Source organism: Spinacia oleracea, chromosome 1, assembly GCF_020520425.1.
Source record: "Spinacia oleracea cultivar Varoflay chromosome 1, BTI_SOV_V1, whole genome shotgun sequence".
NCBI classification, from domain to species: domain Eukaryota; kingdom Viridiplantae; phylum Streptophyta; class Magnoliopsida; order Caryophyllales; family Amaranthaceae; genus Spinacia; species Spinacia oleracea.
Window position 1 is genome coordinate 136,249,985 of NC_079487.1, and position 22,885 is coordinate 136,272,869.

Here is a 22,885-nt window from a genome sequence, read left to right on the forward strand (position 1 = left end):
GCAGTTGTTCCCCCTTGAAGAACCTGACGAGCCCAGCGCCCGATGGGCACCGTGCGAATGGCTTCTAAGAACTCATTTAACGCAAAATAGTATTAAGGGACGGGGATAAAAACACTATAAATAATGCATATATCAGGGTGAGAGGTGAGAAATGGGTGAAAAAAATGGAGGGGGTTACATTTTTATAAGAAAAAGAAAGTGGTGGCTATTTATTCCTATGTTGTTAGCTAATACTTGTAGCTAGTAGAGATGTCTCACTCTCACAATGTAACTTCAAATAATATCTTGTATTCTTTCTAGTAACAAATTATTCACTGCGAAGAACAGAAGTTGTTATCGGATGATGAGTTTATTACTTTATTATTATGTCATTCACTAATTTAAAATTCTATACTGTTTATTGGAGGGCAAGACTTGGTATTATCTGCTTAATTATGAAGGGATGGAATGATGATAACGTGTACGCGATTAAGGGAATTGAAAAAGAATAATTAAGATGAAGAGATGAAACCAACTTGATTATTAATAGGTGATCAACTTAGAAAAGTGCGTATTATAATGATAATTGATTAACGGGTTGGATAACTGAGTATTCTAGTTATACAGTTAGGATCACTTGAAAGTCAATGAAAAGGAAAACAGGTGATGCAAAGTCGTGGGAGAATAATCAAATTATTATATTCTTGAAGCTTCATTTTTCACAATGTACAGTCCCATGTTATTATCATAGGCAACAATGTTATGTTTCAGAAGAAGAAGTCGTCTTTGCTGGAAAGAAATTAAAAAATGACAAATCCAATTTATACGTCTATATATGCAAACTGAGTAGTGAGAAGTAGTAATCAAAAAAGTTGAATTCAAAAATAAATTCTGCAAAGATGAGAGCTTCCTCCATTAATAATATATCATCCCTGATACTGATACTGATACTAATCCTAGTTAATTGGAATGCTTCCGTGTCAAAGGGTCAGAATACACCGCCACCGGCAAATCAAACGACTACAACTGAGTCTGAGGCACCGCCACCAGCAAACCAAACAGCAACAACAACAACAACAACAACAACAACAACCACCACCCGAGGCAGGACACTAAGGATTGCAGTTCCAGTGAGTACCTATACAGAGTTAGTGAGCATCACCAATGATCCTATCACTCAGGAACAGCGCATTGGTGGTTTTTCAGTTGAAGTCTTTCAGGCTGTCGTGAATACAGCTTTAAGCGACCGCTTTGAATATAAACTTTATCCTTTTGCTAAGGCCGATGGAACCTTTAACGGAAGCTTTGATGACATGCTTAAAGCAGTCTCTAATCAGGTTCGTACGTTAACTTTAAACCAAAATTCAACAAGTTAATGTCATGTAATGTGATGTCGTTTGCAATAAGCAGGAATATGATGGGGCAGTGGGAGATACGACAATCAGATATGATAGGTCACAGTGGGTTGATTTTACACTTCCTTATTCAGACACTGGAATAACAATGATGGTTTCTACAAACCCCAAGTCCAACAAAAACACCGGGATCAAATTGATGCCTCTGATCAAGGGTTTGGTTTCTGCTGCTCTTGCCTTTTGTTTTATTAGTGCCCTCATCTTTTGGTTTGTGGAATTTAGAAATGATAAAACTAGACAATCACAGACACCATTAGGTAACCTACCAGGACAACGTGCAAATAACGATGATTTCTGGCGGAGTAAGTAGTACTCTCATATCATATTATCATCTCTTTCTTTTTCATACTGGACTATTATTTACCTTCTGAGTTCTGATACTCTTTCCAATTAATTTTAATTTATTGCAGGGGAAACACTGAGAGCAATAACACATACAAGGCTTGTGATTGTAATGTGCTTTCTAGTATTGTTGTTCTTGACATCCTGTTATGCTGCAAGCTTGACTTCATTACTGACAGCGCAACGGAAAAGAGGCCCAATCAGAACAATAGATGAACTCATTAGAAGAAAAGAAAATGTGGGGAATCAAAAAGGATCCTTTGTCCCTCGTTTGCTCATTCAAAGAGGGTTTTCAGAAAGTCAAATACATACTTATGATACAGAACAGGATATGGTTGACATGTTGTCTAAGGGAACCGTTGCTGCTGTTATTGATGAAACCCCATATCTCAAAGTTTTCCTCTCTAAGAACTGCAATAAGGGCTATAATCTTGTCCCTTCCTTCGATCTCCATGCAGAGGGATTTGGCTTTGTATGTACACTAATAACTATTTCTCAATATAAAATCAAAAATCAAAAATCAAAAATCAAAAATCAAAAATCAAATATAAATTCTTTATGCTAATAATTTGAACATGTTGTAATGATATAGGCTTTCCAGAAAGGATCTAGCTTGGTACAGGAAATTTCAAGTGGGATATTGAAATTGTTGGACAACGGTCAATTGTCAACAATTCAACAGAGAACAATCGGTGGTCTAGACGCATGTGAAAATGAACCAGATAATAGTAACCTTGATACAAATCTATTGGACTTCGATACTCTGTGGATTTTGTTTGCTGGGGCAATAGGTGTTGTAATTTTGGTGATCATATTGTATATGGTCTACTTAGGAACCACATGTGACACTACTAGAAGGAGAGTTGCCTTTCCATGTTACCTACTGCCAAATTACCAAGAAAGGAAGAACTAGATCTGAATATGAGCACATCGATTGTGTTGGAATCCTTACTAAAAAGATTTCTATATATATAGACTATATGTAGAGTGTCCTTAGATTTGTGTTTTGTGTTCATGCATAAGTGTGTGCATTTTGTGTGATGGGAGAGTGATTCTATTGTGATAGCCTAAAGAGGTACGGTTGTATGTTACAATAATACTATGATGTGTACGTATGGTGTCCAGTACTCATTTAACAATTGTATCAGTACTCAAAGGAAGTATCAATATATTACAACAAATGTAAAACTGAAAACTGTTCGAGTTGTGCAACAATATATGTCATTTCTTAAGCTTCTGCTATCCCATACAAGTATGAGTTATGAACCTTTTCAAACTTCAGCTAAGGATAAATGACTAATACAGATAATCTTTCAAGTCTATGATGGACTTCCTACTTCCTAGTCCTTTCTTCCTCTTCCCCCATCTTGATCACACATTACCTTGACCCCCCCCCCCCCCCCCCCCCCCCTCCTTTATCCCCCTAAACTAACATTAGCTATATCTAGTTCACAAATTCGCTCAACAATCAGGTACTTTCTAACAATTTTATTTATTTATAAACTTAATTACCTTCAAGCTAATTCACAAAATCAACAATTAGTTTATCTAATATATACTATGTATAAGAAGATGTTTGGACAACCTTGTTCCTGCTGTCCGCCTAATGTTTCCTTCAAAAAAAAAGTTCCCCACTGTCCAATATCTCCTAGGAGTTCCACCAACCCCAAACCCCGTCATCAAGCAGCTAAACTAGTCAGAAATTAAACAAAAATGAATACAAGAAAATATGCCTTAACTAGTACAAATCAGCGTTTACATAATTGTGTTTAAAGTAATAGCTTCATATATAGCTGTATTGAGAACACCATTGTCTAAAATATAATTGATGTTAATTCTTGTTGAATGCAACACCAGTAATCCTGAGTTGTTCTCTTCTGACTAAATCAAATGATAGGGATTAGCACGTATTAATTATAAAAAGATTCCTTCCTTTCTGACTAAAATATTAATTCTGTCATGTAAATTACATGATTAGGAGTAACATAGGATTGGTTAATGGACCAAATAAAGAAAAAAAGTCTTTATCTTCTCAAGTTAGCCAATACCCATAATTGTGTTATGTCAACCGTCTAATCTAATTGAACGGTAAACCTGTTAAACATAAGTATAGGGGATCACGATAATGTCCAATTCTTTGAAATAAGCTTGACTTATAAAGTAATAAGTGGTTCAACAGCAAGTTTATTAGTAAGTCAACTTTGAAGTTGGGTATTGAGAGCTTGCTCTTTGTGAGAGTAGACATTAAAAGTGAAGTTTAATGTGATAGTTATCTGTGAAGGATGGAGTGTTATTATCTGGGAATTTTCCTAGAGAAGATGATGGTGATCCTGAGCTTGCTACTGCTAGTGTTAGATGATTTACCAGGTGCTGAGCCATACTTTGTAGGCCACAACTGTCCTGTGAATGGCTACTCTTACAGTACGGGAAGCACGTTTGAAGATAATCTGAATTCCACTCTTATCACCCACCTGGGTGCCAATGCCTCGCGTATGTCCTTCTCAAACTTCAACATGGGAGAAGGTATTGACCAAGTCTATGCTCTGTACTACTGCAGGGCTGATGTTGGTCTAGAAGCCTGTCATGATTGTGTGGAAAGTGCTACAACCAGAATACAAGATGTTTGTAAATTGATGAAACAAGGGATAGTTTGGTACGATGAATGCACCTTACGTTATGCCAATCACACCATCTTCTCCCTTGATGATCAGGATCTTAGACTTAGTTTTCCAAGATTTAACAACACTCTTGTTCTGGGTGACTATCTCAATCAGTATAGGACAACGTTTGACAGTAGCATGAGAAATCTCATAGATCGGGTTGCTAATAACGCTAGCCTTAGACCTAGAGGTTTTTCCACAGAACGAGTTACTCTCTCACCATTTCAGTCTTTAAGAGGGATTGCTCAGTGTGCTCCTGTTATTACTGGTGCATCTTGTCAGAGATGTCTTACGGCGGCTCTAAGGCAAATGGATCTTTGGACCACTACTATGGAATTTCTTCCAACTTGTTTTGTTGGGTTTGAGTTGTATGGTTTACCTCCTTCAACCCCTCCACCCTCTTCATCAACCCTACCACTACCAGGTAAGTGCAAACAACCATTATATACATATATCTCTATCAATAGCAAATAGCAAATAGCAAATAGCAAATAGCAATTAATGTCGTTTCTCTTAATATTCTGAGACATGCAGTGCGCTATAAGGTCCTTATTGCTGTCCTATCTGTGGTTTTTATTTTATCACTCCTCGGTGGCTTTTGGTTTTGGAAGTGTCGGCCTTCAAAAGGTATACTTCAAAGTTCAAATCCATCATTTTCTTAATTGCCTGTATTTTTCTTTCATTTTGCTAATACTTCTCCCAAGACCAAGTCCCCAACCTTTGGCTTCTCAGTTCTCACACACTAATTAACATCAATACGCCTAAGAATGACTACCCATATATTATCTTCAAAGCGTAATCTATCTATATACGAAGTATTATATACTACTAATATCTACTTGTTACCTTTTTCTCTCTGTTTAGGGGATCCACGTCCACCACCTGAAAAAGTGCAAGACCATCTTCTCATCCGCAAGTATAATGAATATGGTTAAGTTTCATTATATTTAACTCATCTAAACTTAAGCACCAATGTAATTAAAGCTCCAAGTCGTAACAGAAAACAAATGATTACAGATCCATCAATAGAAGAAGATCTAGAAGCAAATGAAAGAGGGAGGCAGCATGGATTGGCACAGTTTACCTATTCAGAGGTGGAGGACATGACAGGTGGATTTGAGAAAAAAATAGGAGAAGGTGGCTTCGCAGTCGTCTATCATGGATGCTTGATAGACGGCAGCAAGGAAGTTGCAGTCAAGGTGTTCTCAAAGAATGAAGCCCCTAAGCAGTTTAGCACCGAGGTTTGTAATTTTAATATCATACAGAGTACTATACTATACTGGAGTATATCTTATGATTATCTATAAGATGAGCTAAAGCCACGAGAAATGTTTTTGGCACAGATTGAAGTGCTTGGTCGAATTTCTCATAAGAACTTGGTTTCTCTAGTTGGATATTGTGAAGAAGAAACCAACTTGGCACTTATTTACGAGTTCATGGCCATGGGAGACTTGAAAGCTCTTCTGTCAGGTGACAACTTGCATACTGTTGCACTTTTTTCTTTCTATTTTTTTTTTTCCTTCTAGCTGTTGCACTTGACTGGAAGGTAGGATACCAAATGTTCTTTTCCTTTCAACATAACATTAATCCAATTCAGTTTTGGGGGGTTATGGTGAGCAGAACATTCAGATGCTATAAGCTGGAAAAAGAGAGTTGAGATCGCAATCGACACGGCTCAAGGTCAGAGATGTGATACTATTAGTATTTAGTAGTGGTCATTAATAATAAATGTTCTTTTCTTTTCTTTTTGAGGGAATACTTGATAGCTCAATTTCTTAAAATTTGGTGCATAACTCCATATTGTAGGACTGGATTACTTGCATAATGGTTGCAGCCCGCCTATAGTCCATAGAGATGTGAAACCCGCTAATATACTGCTAAACAAAGATTTTCGAGCAAAGGTAGCAGATTTCGGGTTTTCCAAAATCTTTCCAGCCGAGTATGTTTCAAATTTACAAACAAGGGTTGTCGGAACACTAGGATATCTTGATCCTCAGTAAGTGAATCGTTGCAGTCATTTCTTATAGTACTACCCTAAATTGTTCTAACACTCTTCAACCACAATAATAGTAATAATACATCACACTTGTAATTAAGTAGGCTGATCCACAATGATTACAGGTATAATTTAACAGGAAACGTGAATGAAAAAGGCGATGTTTACAGCTTTGGGGTTGTTCTGTTGGAACTAATCACAGGTAAAACAGCAATAGTAAACAGAGTGATGAACTTGGGTCAATGGGTTAGGAGTGTACTTGAAAGAGGGGATATAGCCAGCATACTAGACCAAAGCTTAAGACAAGGTGTAGATGACAACTATCTAACTGTTTGGAAAACAGTAGAGCTCGCTGTGAGATGTATTCAGTTAGAAATTGCAGATAGGCCAACAATGACTCAAATTGTCACAGGACTCAAAGAGTGTTTGATTATGATGAACACTGAGAGTTCTAGTTCAGCTAAAGACTCCCTGGAATTGATGAGCGCGGCTATTTCGACTAGTACAATGTCTCCCACACCACGCTAGCCGGCTCATACTTTTCTTATTTTCTTATCCTATTCCATAATTCAAAATTAATCAAGCCTGTATCTTTTGTATTCTTGATTCTTATTTTGTTTTGAATAGTTTCTACTCCAAGTGAAATAAAACAAAAACAAAAAAAATGAAACAACCTATTGTTTTACGCCATCTTAAATTTTGAAAAGGATTTCAGGTAAGCTTAATTTTGAGGAATCAGTTTGATAAATATTTGTTTTAGTAATCAACGAAAATGCATTGACCAACAATTTTTTTTTGTTATTAAGTCACAGATGTCAGATGTGTGTAAAGGGTTGGGCTAAATGTGACAAGTTGACAACTAATCAAGTAGGCAGGCTATACTATCCAAAGTTTTGACCAAGATGGAATTAGTTTCATGCCAACCAAACAAACACTAAGTTATACTCCATACTACTGTACTTAGATGTATCCCCTCTATTATTTTTGTGACAACAATTTGACTTTTACTTTTAAGCATAATTTTGATCATTAATATCGTTAATCATTTATGATTCTTTTTCTTTCTTTCTTTATTTGGTATTCAGTAACAATAAATTGAGATAAATCTAAAATCCCACAAGATTGTGTTTTCCATTAATTACATCACCAAAAGTGGTTAAAGTGAAGTATTTATAATGCAAGTCAAATGGTTGCAACACTTAAATAAAATAATGGATGAAGTATTACCTGACAACAATAGCCTCTAATCTGCCTTGAATTCAACATGAAAAAACTGCAATTTCATCAAGTTAACATCAATTCTTGATTCTTCCCGTAATTCTGCCTAACAATTAGGTATCAGGAAATGGCAAATGAATTTTGAGATACTAATAGCACAACGCTTCTCAAGATATCAAAGCTGAAGTATTTTTCTCTAACAATATCTTGGCATTGTTCTAAGCTGAAGTATTTTTCTCTAACAATATCTTGGCATTGTTCTGGTAAATATCGCAACTCCCAGAACAGAACATTGAATTATAACATAAGGAGTAACAATTAACAATGTGAGTGCAGCCAGTCAGCCACCAAAAGGCTGAAGACTACTCACCCTGCATAGTACAAATGGTCATTAGCAAATCAAAGTTGTTGGCACATGCCGGAAATTATTGGCAACGAATCAATACATTAGTACTGCAAAATGCTCAATTTTCATTACTGGTTTCAATTTATTTATTTTTAATTTTTTTTGTTCTTTTTACTAGATACACAGAAGCACAACAGCCAGTTAAGCTATAACTCTAGAAAAGAATTGGTATCCTCAATACAAGAAATAAAGGAGGACAACAAATGTACACACACACAACCACCTAAATCCAAGTGCTTCAAATGATCTAGGACTAGCACAACATATTTAAAGATCCCCGGCATTTGTTCCGCATTCAAACTGCTTCCGACATTCTCCAATCAGGAACAACATGAAAATATACAAAAGGAAAAGAAAATACAACTCTACACAGCCTACTCTTAAATACAGAAACACCAGCTCCAAAATATAGTACACCCCCCCCCCCCCCCCCCCCCCCCTCTAAAAAAAAAAAAACCAAAACGCTTCATTTGACTTTTATCCTCTGGAGTAAGACAACAAGGAAAGTACCTCAGGATCATCGAATTTAGTTTCCCTGGCAATATCAAGAGGGGTTCTACTTTCTCCATCCACAGCCTGCGGATCTGCACCCCTGATATACAAAAGTATTCAACAATTAAGCATGCATCAGTAGGAACTAGGAATGTTAATATCATGAAGAAAAATTATCTCTGATAGACTGCATGAATTAAACAAAAGGCAACATTTACCAGATGTCCTCAAAAATTACAACAGAAAGTCAGAAAGAGATATTTAGGAAATGCAAATGAACCTTTTTCAGCATCCGAGCTGCATGAAGAAAAAGTGCAGTAACATGCCTACGTGAAACCTAGAAACTACACCCATGTTGTTTATCTTGGCAATTATGAGATTTTGCTAGCTGGAAAGATAGTAAAGAAAGTTCAGGAAGCCTACAAGGTGAATCTGAATTTATAAATGTTCACGGCCGGGAAGATATTCTAGACACTGGTTTCAAAAATGAATTTCATTGAACCCCCATAAGGTAGGGGAAAATAACTTGCTTAAGCTGGAAACCACGACAACTTTATTTTTGTCACTGGATACAAGACAGGATAACAAGTTAACAACTAATGCAGATTTGCTTTTCAAAGATCACCTTGTCAGAAGCAATCTTGCAGCTACAGCCTTCCTTTTCAGAACACATCGATGAAGTGGTGTCTGACCTCTAGAGTCTGATGCATTTACATTTGCGCCGTACTGCAGAAGGAGCTCCAACATGCCTATGTCAGCATATTCACAAGCAAGGTGAAGCAAGGAACATCCGTCTAGATCCTCCATGCTCAGCAATTCATTTTCGGCAGATACACTAGATGAGCTCTCAGAGGATTTGCATGACAATTCCCCAGTCCATTGACTAGAGTTTGGTCCATGATTTGTCTGCTCTGGTAACCGCATTACTTTTGCAAGGGTTAAAGAAGAGCTTGTGGATGTTAACTCATACACAGCGTTAACATCTGCTTCAAAGTTCACAATATACCGATATACTGCTTTCTTGTCATTGTTACGCACACCTTCCCAAATTTGTTGTGCTAATAACCGAAGATGTTGCGTGTCCTTTGGCTTCCGAACAAACAGCTTATCTGCATACTGTTTGATCAGTAACAAAGATAGTTACTTCTTTACTTGAATTCGCGTAACAGAAATATATAGTACATGTGCTCCTTTTTATGCATAATCACATGATACTGTCTCCATATCCAGTATAGTAACAAAATTTTAAGAAATGAAAATAAGGGAAGATATAGAGACCTTTGCATGAATGAACTTTTCCTTTATTGCGATTGAATCAGCAGCACTAGGTTTGCTGATGAAAAGCTGCTGCGACTTATCAGCCTTCAGCGAGCTTCGGAACCAAAGCAGTTAAAGTCAATGAGTATATGATGACTATATGACACATAGTTTAGCAGAAAGCAGGGAGATCTTACCTTGAAGCCGAAAGATCAACATGAAAAGCACCTTTTGACCGCAAAAGTTCTTCCCACAATGAATTAGAAAATGAATTTCCCAGAGACTGAAATAATGATATGACCGAGGGCTCCCACACTTTAACGTCGAGTGTAAGTGATCTAACCTATAAAAAAAAAAAGGATCCGTAGAAGCAGGTGAAGGAAGCAAAAATATGACAAAGTTGGTTGAATGGTCATGAGCAATCACTATTTTAGAATAACTGCAATCCCTTCTATAGAAAAAATAAGCAAACAACTACCATCTACCTAACACCTCCACCCTCTTTTCAGAGCAAGAATACGGGAACAGAAATAAGGTTATTCATTTGGCTGCCACCAAAACTTGCAATAGTGTCAATGCCTTCATCAAGTATCGGATTAGTTCATTTGTAGCAACTGTATCATTGTACTGTGCATAAGTCAACCCAAGAACAATCACAAGGATCAGTTTTCATTTCCAAACACAATAAGAAACGAAACCCAGCCCAACGTAATCATGCTCGTGTTGGAGTCTGGACCAAATGACTTAAAAGCATACAAGAATTTTTCAACCAGATATTAGCTGAAATCAGTACCATCCTATAACAAAAAACACTAGTCAATCATTTAAAATCGGTTTCAATAAGAAAAAATCAGTTCAATTGTTACTTATTTACTACCTCCTTTCCTAAAAGTTCTTTACACACTATTTGCACGGACTCCAATGCACTATTTGACCTTTAATATGCCAATTACGTATGAGATAAAATTATTAAAAGTTGATGTTTTGAATATACATATTGAGGCGAGGATATCAACATCTCACATGATAATGTTTTGATGTATATTATACTTTGGACACAAGCTCTAAAGTGTAAACAACTTTCAGAAACGAAGGTAGCAGTAGAAATAAGTTTTAATCAGTATATCAGTTTAATGACTAATCAGTTCAAAATAATGGTGAGCTGAAGAGGGCCTAACAACTAATTCATGTTGTTAATACAATTCTGTAATCATACATGCCCACAGTAAACAAGAACTACAACTATCAATTAGAGACCATAGATTACACTCCAAAACTTAACCTTCCTGCAGAAATGATGGTGAACTTGAAAACACATAGAAGTTTGGTTCTAGACCAGTAAACAACAATTTGCCACTATGGGCCATTGGGCCCTGCCATTGACAGAGTCTGTGAAGCTCTAGATACAAAGTCCTACCTCTAACCAGCAAAAAGAAGTTAACTGGTGGACATGGTGGTTTTCTAAAACTCACAAGGGATGGGGGAAAGAACAGAAATAAAAGGGAGTGTTCTAAACCAGCTTATGCAGCTAAGTATCATCACTGAAACACGCAAATTTATTTCAAAGTGATAAGTGAAAATCAAGAAAATAAGGAGAATGAAGGGTAGCTTAAATAACTCACAAAAATGAATCAATATATTTGGTACTAAACTAAATTTCACCTTTGAAATGTGAACACCAAGATTGCGATGAACACCTGAACATTCGATGCAAACAAGTAATCCCAGATTTAAGGAAGCCCAATCAGGTTCTGGGGCTCCACAATCTGCACATTTGTCATTACCACCAACCTTCCTCAGCAGATCAATTGGCTTTTCAGACCTCATGAATGATCGCTGTTGTAGTGAACTTCTCAATGGGCGGTCATGATGCATAGCAGTGAGGCATCTCTCAGATATGTTTTCTTCATTTGTAGCGTGATCAAAATCAGAACTTTCGACGGAGCTACTCTCACTGGCAGATCGATGAAGACCTCCCATTGGATTAGCAGACAGACACTGAAACATGAATGAATGAACCATTAGCAGGTAGACAGACACTGAAAAAAGAAACAAGTTGGTGCAGACATTTCAAATCAGGCTCACCCTTTCAGGGGTTTGAGAGCTTAACAACGAAGCAATGACCCCTGTTATTTTCTCAATCCAATCCATTTGATCCGATGCACTTTCTGCCTGCATTTGGAAGCAGTTAACGATGGGAATTAGCATTATAAAAACTCACCTACATCAGTTTTCCCTAACAAATGATCTTGATCTGAGCATAAGACATCTAAACAGATGTTCACTAAACACTATGGACCTGTAATGTGTAGTTTTTGGTTGGTGAGATAATCCTGAAGCAAAACCGTAGATCTGACTGATCAGCATCAACTTTTATTGTTGCAGTTAGCAGATTTACAGTATGATGGGCAACAGATTTCTCATCATGCACCCCACCATGATAATGTGAAGAAAGCCAGCGACTAAGCAATCCAGAACCAAGTTCAGAACTATTCCTCTGACCAGAACTACGGGGCCCGGAGCTCTGTTTACAAGTTCCACGAAAACTGTCAGTAGAGGGGAGGTGCATTAAAAGAATTTTATGTCCTTTTTGCTGAAACATAGTCCATCCAGATTACTTACAGATGGTTTACTGCACTCTTTCCTGTAGTAGTAAAGCATTCCTCGGCTATCAAGGACAAAAAACCTTCTCTTCCAATCCCCTCTCAAGTTAGATGAACGTTTCGAGAGATAACCCTGCCTTATGGTTTGAACCTGAAAAGGTGGAAAATGTTCAATGGAGCAAAGAAAAACAAGTGTTAAGAGATAGTCAAGACCTTAAAGAGAACAAAGTCCATATAAAATGTAAGATATATCCTTTATACCTTTCCTTTTGCGGCAGATTGCATAACTGCATCTATTGTTTTATGTGAACTTCTACCAATAGCTTGTATACCATCGCCATTTGGAGATCCATTAGATCCGTTAGAACACCATCTAGTCTCTCGATCAATTTGTCTCTTGTACTCTTGCATTCTTTCATTAAGAGCTGCCTGCTCATAATTGGACCTTTCTCTGGATTGCTGAGCATATGTCAGGACCTATAACAGAGGCTTACACAATAAATAAGATAAGAATAGCACGCATAACCAACCATAAGATACCAACTAAACACAAAGTGCGATTATAATATTTTGATACTAGGCAAGCTTTGACATTATTCAGAGAACAGAATGACCACTACAGAAGATGTTTTGGTTTCACTGATGTCGTGAGACTATTATAAAGACAATAAACAGAATGCAGATAAGGGGAGGGGTAATAGCTATATATTTCCACATAACCTTAGAGGGATATAAAATTAAACAAACCTGGTTTATATACGGCTCCATCTGATGCAACAGCTCATAGCCCTATAAAAGACACATTTGACAGTAAGTAAAAAACAATTCATAGCCTATTATTTACACTTTTACTACCTTGCCCGTATATCTTTCCATTTTGCATTCTTCAAATCTCATTCCAATACTTTTTAAATCAATCCCACCTTTTAAAAGCTTTTTTATATATAAAATATTATTTTATTAAAATAGCAGAATAGGAAACAGAACTTTACAGCTCGAGGATAAGGTGCCCTCACAAGTCACAACTAACAAGGAACCGCCAAAAAAAAAAAAACTATTTAAAAGTTTGCCCATTTCCATTACATCTCCATATAGAATGATTAATAAAATCCCCAGCCACGATTTCGTCCACAGGGACGTAAGAAAAGTGACTTAATACCAGACACAGGAAATAACAACACCCTTAAATATACAGCCATTCCTCTCTACCCACATGCTCCAAAGGATTGCCAACATTGCATTTATCCAGAGCAGTTTCTTCTCTATAGTCCTTCGTATCCCCAGCCTTTATCTGTACCCAAAGACCAACAGCTACTTTATCATTAATAAGTAATATGACACATTTTTATTTAGTCTACTATATTCGAAAAACCAAATTATAGTGAAACTTTGATTCCCTTAGAAATGGACAGATTTCTCCCAACTAACCTAAAGTGCAACTTCATAAAACGTCCCAGTTTCCACCACATATATGTAGAAGTAGTCAAAGAAGGTTCACAAGTCACAACATGTATATACCAAGAAAAACCAAACAAGTGTTCGTGAATCTGAAAAAAATGGTATTATATTAAACACCTGCTTGAAGTAACGCAGATGTGCATCCATGGTCCCACTGACGGCTTCAAGGAACTCAAATCTCTTTTTTGCTTCAATGTTAGAAAGAGTAGTCACCTGGGTCCAGTAAAATCCAGATTATAGAAACTGAACTTGTACACATAAAGTAATAAGAAACATCAACCAATCATGGACAAAAATGGACTACAGGAGATCTGTACCAGATTAAAGCGAGCTTGCTCAAACGTAGATCTTGCCTGATGCAGCTCCTACTTTCAGGAAACATCAAATTCTACAGTGTAAGATGACTACAACAAAATGACCATAATGCATAGTACTAGAAAATATTGTCGGCTAACTTTAGATAAAAACCATACCTCCTCTAAGATCGTAGCAACATCACCTTTTGTTCCCTTCCTAAGTGACAAGAACTTCTCACGAGCCTGTGTCAATCATATCTTGGTCAAATTATTATTGTTCCGGGTTAACTGATTACATAACAACTGTCCCTTTCAGCTTCAACCATCCATAAGTGCTGAAAATAGTCTAGTCCCCAAATGTAACATCTCATAATGCAAACTGCAACTAGATGAAATAAATATCCATAATGTCTATTGCATTAACAAATTATTAACCAAGTTAGAATGGCTTGTCTGAAGCAAAGACCATACCACCCCCTACATGACCACTGCCAAATAGAAACTACCAATTAAAAGAACTGTACATGCTTAACAAATACAACCTACCAAATGTGTGGGAAAAATAGAAATTTAGTGCTCATTCTGCTCAGGCAAATAACAGCAAGTAAGACATTTGCCCCATCATCAAGTTCTAATGAGAACCAAGTTTATACTAAGAAATTGAAAACTGTGAACCAATTACATCCGTCAAAAGTACACCTGTCAAACTGATTGGTAATGGTAGGTTTATTATTATGATGTTTCTCTTACCTTTCTAATCGTAATTTATTCTCTCCTAAAACTAATTTCATTCTCTGTACGCATCAAAAGAGAAATTAAAATTAGCGACTACATTAATTTAATGTTCATATGTTTCTCAACAAAACCCCACCATAGAATTTCTCCCAAATCAAGTACCCAAAAGATATGGATAAGCCATCCTGAAAGAGGGAGTATGACATATAGGTGCAAAATAACAAACCATAATAAACATACTTATTTATAGAAAAATCCAAACCATAAAATGGTGTAAGTCTGACCAACACCACAATCGATCAATAGTAAATTTCCCAAAGGTAGTACATTATAAATAGGCAAATTTGCCAAATACAACCTAATAAAGTTCTCTATTTGTCAATTACAACCTCAAATTTCTAATTTTGCCAATTACAACCTTAAACTTGTATATCTATTTTAAATTACAACCCGAAACCATTTTCCGGCAAAAATCACCGGAAAATGATGTCATAACGTTATTTAAAAAATTATGAAGTACATAATATCTGTATAAAAAATTATTTTTTTGATTATTTTATTTTATTTTGTTTTAATTCTTTTTTATTGATTTAATTTTTTTACAGAAAATATGTAACTATTTTTTAAAAAAACATTATGACATCATCTTCCGGTGGTTTTTGCCGGAAAATAATTTTGGGTTGTAATTTAAAATGGATGTATAAGTTTAAGGTTGTAATTGACAAAAATAGAAATTTAAGGTTGTAATTGGCAAATAGAGAACTTTATTAGGTTGTATTTGGCAAATTTGCCTTATAAATACGATGAAATTTTGGGTCAAAACGGGTCGGTTGGGTTTTATACATATTTTTCAATTGTTCTACCAAGGATAAAGTCGGGTTTCAGGTCAGATTAATGTAATACAAGTCTGGTTAAAAGGAAAGAAACAAAAAAAACTAAACATAATTATATTGATTCAAAAGTAAACAATGATGAAGACTCAGCCTTTTAACTTTAAATGATAAAAAAATTATAAAAAAAACCATGTTAATCATCTTCTCACATAAAAGTTCAATTTATTAGAACTTAAAAATAGGAACCAGTTTGATTTACTTTAATAAGCTTCATTTAATGGCCCATTGGTAATCATCTTTTGAAGTTTGTTTTATCATTAAAACTAAAATATTCAAGTTGAAAAAATCGTATCATCAATGTTAACGAAAGCATGACTCAAATCAATGAAACTACATCCATGATTTATCATTATCATCATGTATCCGGTGAGGAAAACTGATTCAAGAAATTTAGACGAGAAATGATTTGTTTGTAACTTGAGAATTGAGTGGGTGTAGAGTGTAGACAATGCCAACCCTCAACAACAGAGAAGAGGTAGAGGGAGAATTTCAAGAAACTCATGTCCAGGTTACCAAATGGATCAAAGCTCAATCTTATAAAAGAACATTTAAAATGGATTTTTACTTTAATTTTATGTTAATAGTTAGTACATCAACAATTAACCTCGAGAAATTGTTGATTTTACTGCAGTGCAGAATGACGAGTTACCGCGGCATAGGATGTAATTTTCGGCTTTTCTAAAAACACCATTGTCAAATTTCATCTACTTACTTTCTTATTGTATCACTATTCCAGAAAAAAAATTAGGCCTGGAGACCTGGGTGATTTCAGACTCTCAGTCATCTCACAAAAAGCATGTGAAAAAAATAAGAACAAGTACAGAATTAAAATCCATGCAGCTAACATTTGAAGCTCAGAATACAACCTGATCATACACAAGACACGCCTTGTCAAAACGTCTGCGCGCTTCCTACAATAATAAAAAGAAACAAAATTAGAAACAGAAGGCGGAACCTAAGTACTGTCTAAAGGCCCTAAACAAATACCCAATTTATTTCAGCGAGCCAAGTGGTAGAACAATGATCATAGTGGATAATCTCAGATGGGAAAATTATTTTGAGTTTCTCCTGAACCATACATTTACTTCCAAAACTAATTCTCATCAAAATCACGTTAATTTCTGAACCGCAGAATCTGTGACGGATAGCATAAGGAATATAAAACAAGAAGCTTAACCACTCTCCAAGAATTGCCACAGTTATTAAATTAACCGGTGACAAAGCACCCCAAAATCTTGAGCATTAAGCCTGCGTTAAGCTTCAGGCTTCCCTAAACCTAGCATCTACTTGTACAAATCCGCATTTCTAAACAGTAAACACAACGAGAACCTGAATTACAGAAGTCACTGGCTGTTGACTGTGTCCAAGACTACAAAGAGATTTCCCCCTAATTGTTTAGAAGAACTTCTGACAGTGCAAAATATAGGTTTAACAGGCTTGATCTGTAGACTTGAAACAAGCTTCTCCAAAAAAAACTTGACTCTGGAATCATCTATGGTTCGATAAACGATTTGGAACCTGAATAACCCTTGAAACAACCCAAGATAAGGGAAACTTTTATGGTGAGTTAGAACTTAGAAGTCTTGGAATCTTTCTTCTATCCAAGATCTCCCATATGTTCAAAGATTTTTCCTAGCCATCACTTATGATCTTCACTAAAGACAACTCGCGTACGGTTCACTTGGCCGTTGATTAAACCATAAGATCCCCGTTACCTTCCAACAAGATTTTACACTTCAACCAAGGGTTCAGAAATGTGACTCATAACTAATGGGAAGTATGGCTCATTGTAGTCCAGAATTAGCGAAGCTCCCCTACAATATTGTCCAAGAATTTCCTATGGTACTAAAAGGCAGTTCCAAGACATTACTTGTAGCATTTATGTAGACAGATAAGACATATCAGACTTGATTGGGCATCATCGGTAGACAGTAGACACTACCATTAGGTCACCAGATGATATTTACCGCCAATCTTCATCGAGATTTTCCACCAATCCCCAAAAACGTTCATAACAAGCATGAGCTATAACCTTCAAGAAAATCCCTCTCAAAGGTAATTTTGAGCCAGCTATTGCTTGGCCAATGGCCATTGGGGACGCTCCCTTTCAGATTCTCTGTTGATTTCCTAAAAGAGGCTCCCAAGAAAACTCGCATCTTTTTCAAGGAAATTAAATCAGGTGGTCTACAGTCCCGCTACCCATAAGGGAATTCTAATTTCCGACTTTCCACCAAGCTATTCACTTAACTCCAAGGGTCTCACAAACATAAATCTTAATTCATAACAGCCATTTATTTTGACTATTTTGGGAAACATAAACGTATGTGGTACCAGTCACAAGATCACACTGACGGTTGTACCTAGTGCAAAGGCTCCTGCTATTTAGCACAGGTCTTGGAAAAGGTCCAAAAGTATGTTGCCTTACCCTTAGTTACATAATGAGGTTGTTTTCAGGGATCAAATCCGTGACCTAGCGTATAGCAAGTAGACACTTGACCATCGCGCCAAGGCATGACCAGTCACAAGACATTACATATATAAAAACAATATTACGAAAAAATATGTACATATTATCGAATTTCAAGTTTATACATTAGTTGATGACACCATACTTTCATCCGAGCATCAACTCAGCAGTAGCACAACGGTATATACAGCTAATAATCTGAATAATATATTAATATTTAAAAAGGAATGACATCATACCTTCACATCATGCAAATCAATATTGACAAATTGTAACAGCCGGTCATTAAGCATGTGCTCAGCCTGAAAAAGCAGGATCAAACATATTAACAAAACGACCTTAAACAGCAAAAAGTTGAGAGACACGTTTGAAAGCTGCAACATTTACCTGAGAACGGAGTACTTCCTTATAAGTCCCAATCTCTCTTAATGCAATAGTAAATTTTGTCATTACAGGACCTGAATACAATTGTTGTTCCCAGTTAACAATTTGTGAAACACACATTATCACTGGCACAGAGACACAAGACAGCATGATAAACAAGGAAACATGACTAAGAATCTAACTCATGGGTTCTTTTCATGAGAAAAAGTGAGATAAAAAAGTGATTGTAATGTAATCCACCTAATTGGGGCGACATAGATGTAAATAGTTAAAGTGCACATAGTTACACTATAAAAGAATGTGCCAATGTATAAGTGAATGGAAACTATAATTTGTAGAAAGTACTTGAAATAACAATGTAGCTGCAGCATAAAGTTTTGACATACCACCGAAAGCAACACTGATCGGATCATTGTGACCTCCTCCAAATGTTTCTAAAGCACTAGCAAAAGCAATGTCACCATCATACGCCTCACCAAGCCCTTCACTGTAAAATATAGATAACAAACATAAGCTTTACTTAAGTAACTTTGCAATTGCAAAGAAACAAGAGCAGAACACCACTTACACCCAGCAAATAACAGAAAGTGAGACTCCAATTTTTCATTCAATAGTCTACAGGAGAGCAATTAAGCATTAATAGGAATTTAGACAACCAATTCACAGTCCTTAGTTCCTTACCCTATAAACTTTTACTCACATTATTCAAGGATGTTGGATAAATGATAAACAATGATTGGACTGATTTACATCTTCTTTATCTATTCAATTCAATTAAAAGATAAATGCAAAACCATGAACACTAGAAGATGGATTTGGCTCTTAAACACCACAGGAATGCATATTTTTCACACAAAAAAAAACCTCTAAGACACATACAGGAGTCATTTACCTGCACTAAATAGAATTGCATGCTTGAAGGGAAACAAGTTCAAGTAAATATACCTATGAGTTTGGGGTCTCATAAACGGCAATACTACAAAACAAGAGAATCTGATAAAATAAGAACAAAATTTTGTAGTCCAATAACCCCTGCTATTGGGACCGTTTTACCATCTTCAAACTACAACACCCCCTATGACCCGTTGTATTCTTCACTGCCCAGTATGACCAACTATTACTAGACAGCAATGAAGCCACGTCAGTCAGGCAAAAATCCTATGGTTTCATTATCTCTTAAAGATTTGATCCCTCAATTTCTAGAGTTTGTTTATACAAATCAGATCTCAAAAAGTCAGTAAATTACAGCAGCTTGGGAGAAGAGCTTCTGTGAGAGAGGTTGCCAAGATACAACAACCTTGGCTATCAATGGACGAAGGAGATATGAGTTTGATGGGAAGTTAGAGAGAAGAGGAAACAGTTTCAGTTAAGTGATTCTCCATTTTCATGCTTTCCAAGCATTTTCATGGGTGCTTTTGAAATGCTCTACAACACATCTGTTTCAGACATATCAAAAGCATGAAGCATTTTGAAATCCACTCGGCATTGTTGAGAAGCTCAGTACTTGTATTTGATGTAAACTTTTCGAAACTCCCTAAGGAAAAATTAACTAACAGTCCTTCAATAAGAAGTATGAAATATCTAAGGCAATGTCGGGGATTTGATTATAACATTTCTAAACTCTCAATGCTTAGAAGGAACAACATGCTGAGGGGAAAAGTTTAATACTTCAGCCCCCAAGCAAAGGGACTGTAATATAGATTTCCATCCTTCTTGCATTACTAACCCATCTGGCTATTGCGGATATGGTAGATCTGTAGATGTTACATGGCTTATTGCAGCCATCACGACATTAAGTGGAAATTTTGAAAGGTTCTACTTCATCTCTGCGATTCTATTATTTTGTGAAAAGAAATCAAATGATACTTAAAAATATAGTTTTAAACACCCGATTATAGAAATAGTCAAAGGAGAGATGAGACAACCTAAACATTATGTAATGTATAATATTTCTTCTCTGGATTCAATATTATGAATACTCGTAACAGAAAATCTTAGTACACATGTACATAGTTAGCATAGCAGTGACAATGGACAAGAGAATTAAAACATTCAGATTAAATTAGGATTACAAAGTAGAAAATCATAGGTACTTTATATTTACAATATACATAAATGAAAACCATAACAAGGGAATAAACTCGTAAAAATCACAATGTACGTGGTCAATATGCTTTTCCCAAGGAAGAGGCTAAGTACTTCCTCTAATAAATCATCATCGATTCGATCAAGATGAACTACTTTGGTTGTACTGATTACTGAATCCTACAGATATTCCTCAATTTACAATGAGATACCATTTACCAATTAGGAATGGTTAACAAAGAAATATAATCTGAAAATGGCAATTTTGCCTAACAGATTATCTCAGAGATATAATTCAAGCTTATTACCAACAGTAGAGGGGGAGAAAACAGGAGGGGAAAAGACCAATGATTCATCAAAAAGAGCAATTACAATCACTGAAATAATAAGACTATTCATACGTGTATTTTCGAGATCCTTTGTAGAACTTTTGGCATCTTTCTCTTAATGATTCAGCACTCTCCTCCAAGCATTGCAGCTGCATCACCAACAGAAGAAAACACAGGAGTCACTATGTCACTCGAACTTGGATAATTGTGTTGGACACGGGTACGTGTTCAAGTGTTGGGAAAAAATTAAGATAATTTAACAAGATATACTTGTCTTCCCATAATAATCCAATGTCCAGAATTTTTTTCTGAAAAAATTAAAGCTATAAGGAGTAGTGTTTAAGTCCAAAGTGGTTGGCCTTGCAGGTAAAATGGACAACATTTCACATTCTAATTGGTTGCTAAAACAATTATTCACCCCTTCCCCTTCTCCAGGCAATTGCAGCCCTTCTCCGGCACCTCCCATTCACAAATTGCAACAAGAGAAAACAGACCTGAAGAACCTCAACGTGTTAAAATGTGATGAGGCCTGCACAAGCCTCAGAGACGGTAGTAGTGAATGGAACCAAATATGATAGGTTAGGATACAATTGCAACCCAAGATATGTTCACAACTTCACATCAAATAAAATTAGCTCTTTCTGTAATATGTTTCCATTCACTATCTATCAACATTCCATACAACTTGCAACGAAAATACAGGACAAAATTAAAAACGTTTTGAGGAACAAATTGAATTGAAAATCAAGCTCGGGTACGTAATACATAAATATTATAGCATTATATTGAGAGAGAAAGAGAGAGAGAGAGACGAACCTGCTGGCGGAACATAGGAGAGTCATCAAGCTTTCCGAAATGCATGTTTGAAGAGAAATAATGAAATGATAATCGGTTCACTGAATCATGAAAGTTTCTCCCGTAAATTATGAAGCAGATCTTACATTAGCTGAAACCCCCTAAATCAAGGTATCCGCAAAATGAAACAATTGAAAAAGCAATTATGTAGAAAAATGAAGAAACCCTAGAAAACCCTAGAAAGAGAAAGAGAAAGAGAAAGAGAAAGAGTATGTCTGAAAAACAACAGATGCAGGGGAGTGCCGTGCGACAGTGATATCATCTACTGCTACTACAATTCCGAAGTACAATTTCTACAATTTCTAGACTCGCTGTTTTTCTTTTTTGTTTAATATAGTCGTTAATTGCAATTTGCTAGTGCTGGGAAATGATTACGCTTTTAAGTAGAAAGGGGGAAGACTGGTGGCATTTGAAGCTGTAAATTGTTGTGAGAGAGGGAAAAAGAAATTTTAGAAAAATTATAAAGAGAAAGCCAAGCCTGGCCAGGAAGGAAGGAAGTCTATAAAGAAAAAGAGGGAGACAGATTGAAAGAGACATTCATATTTTTGTTTTATTTTAACCCCATATAATTTATAATACTACCCCATTTTTCTGTTACCACTTACGAGTTACGAGTATGTAATTATGTATCCGTTTTAACACACACGGGATTTATATATTATTTTCCTTTTAATTGCCTTTAGGATGACATTAAATCATTTTTCTTGCATATTTGTTGAGTTTGTTAAATATAATAACGTACTCGTACATTATTTTGCTTTATTATTTACTTTCGTATGCATGTGAAATTAGTCTATTGTTTTTTCTTGCATAGTTGTTGAGTTTGTTAAACATAAAAACGTATATAATTTTGTTTTATTATTTACTTTCGTACGCATCGCATTTATATAAAACTATTCTACGGCAGGGTATCTAATTACTGACGTGATCGATATATGTGATGAGGTAATCAGTTATGATCGATATATATGATGTGGTAGTCAATTATGAAGACCCAACCCCCTTTCACGACGGG

General features: G+C 36.0%; 3 protein-coding genes across 8 annotated transcripts; 2 read left to right on the forward strand and 1 right to left on the reverse strand.

Moving 5' to 3' along the window:
• Positions 1–752: 752 nt before the first annotated feature.
• Positions 753–2,951, forward strand: LOC110785769 (glutamate receptor 2.5). Its single transcript, XM_021990283.2, has 4 exons — positions 753–1,316; positions 1,390–1,696; positions 1,805–2,208; positions 2,329–2,951. The coding sequence occupies exons 1-4, from the start codon at positions 879–881 to the stop codon at positions 2,647–2,649; spliced, it is 1,470 nt and encodes a 489-aa protein (XP_021845975.2). The 5' UTR covers positions 753–878; the 3' UTR covers positions 2,650–2,951.
• LOC110785767 (ADP-ribosylation factor GTPase-activating protein AGD3) lies at positions 1,937–22,363 on the reverse strand. 6 transcript variants are annotated; one of them, XR_008923053.1, is made up of 23 exons: positions 21,832–22,363; positions 21,088–21,164; positions 18,988–19,088; positions 18,605–18,675; positions 18,457–18,519; positions 16,617–16,661; positions 14,300–14,365; positions 14,144–14,191; positions 13,944–14,039; positions 13,582–13,659; positions 13,116–13,157; positions 12,630–12,845; positions 12,388–12,519; positions 12,065–12,289; positions 11,851–11,937; positions 11,428–11,763; positions 9,963–10,108; positions 9,787–9,880; positions 9,134–9,624; positions 8,527–8,608; positions 7,620–7,665; positions 5,243–5,278; positions 1,937–2,224 (listed from the first exon to the last, which is right to left on the reverse strand). XR_008923053.1 is itself a non-coding variant. In XM_056831045.1 (22 exons), exons 1-21 carry the CDS (start codon positions 21,874–21,876, stop codon positions 7,636–7,638), a joined length of 2,571 nt encoding a protein of 856 aa, XP_056687023.1. In that variant the 5' UTR covers positions 21,877–22,363; the 3' UTR covers positions 1,937–2,224; positions 7,620–7,635. The 6 variants fall into 6 exon arrangements, 5 of the variants coding, with proteins under 5 accessions (XP_056687023.1, XP_021845973.2, XP_056687026.1 ...); XM_056831045.1 differs by lacking the exon at positions 5,243–5,278; XM_021990281.2 differs by lacking the exons at positions 5,243–5,278; positions 13,582–13,659 and having other exon boundaries at positions 21,832–22,360.
• LOC110785768 (cysteine-rich receptor-like protein kinase 8) lies at positions 3,881–6,485 on the forward strand. The gene is made up of 7 exons (XM_021990282.2): positions 3,881–4,820; positions 4,931–5,023; positions 5,261–5,326; positions 5,414–5,637; positions 5,740–5,866; positions 6,017–6,076; positions 6,203–6,485. Exons 1-7 carry the CDS (start codon positions 4,019–4,021, stop codon positions 6,394–6,396), a joined length of 1,566 nt encoding a protein of 521 aa, XP_021845974.2. The 5' UTR covers positions 3,881–4,018; the 3' UTR covers positions 6,397–6,485.
• Positions 22,364–22,885: the final 522 nt, after the last annotated feature.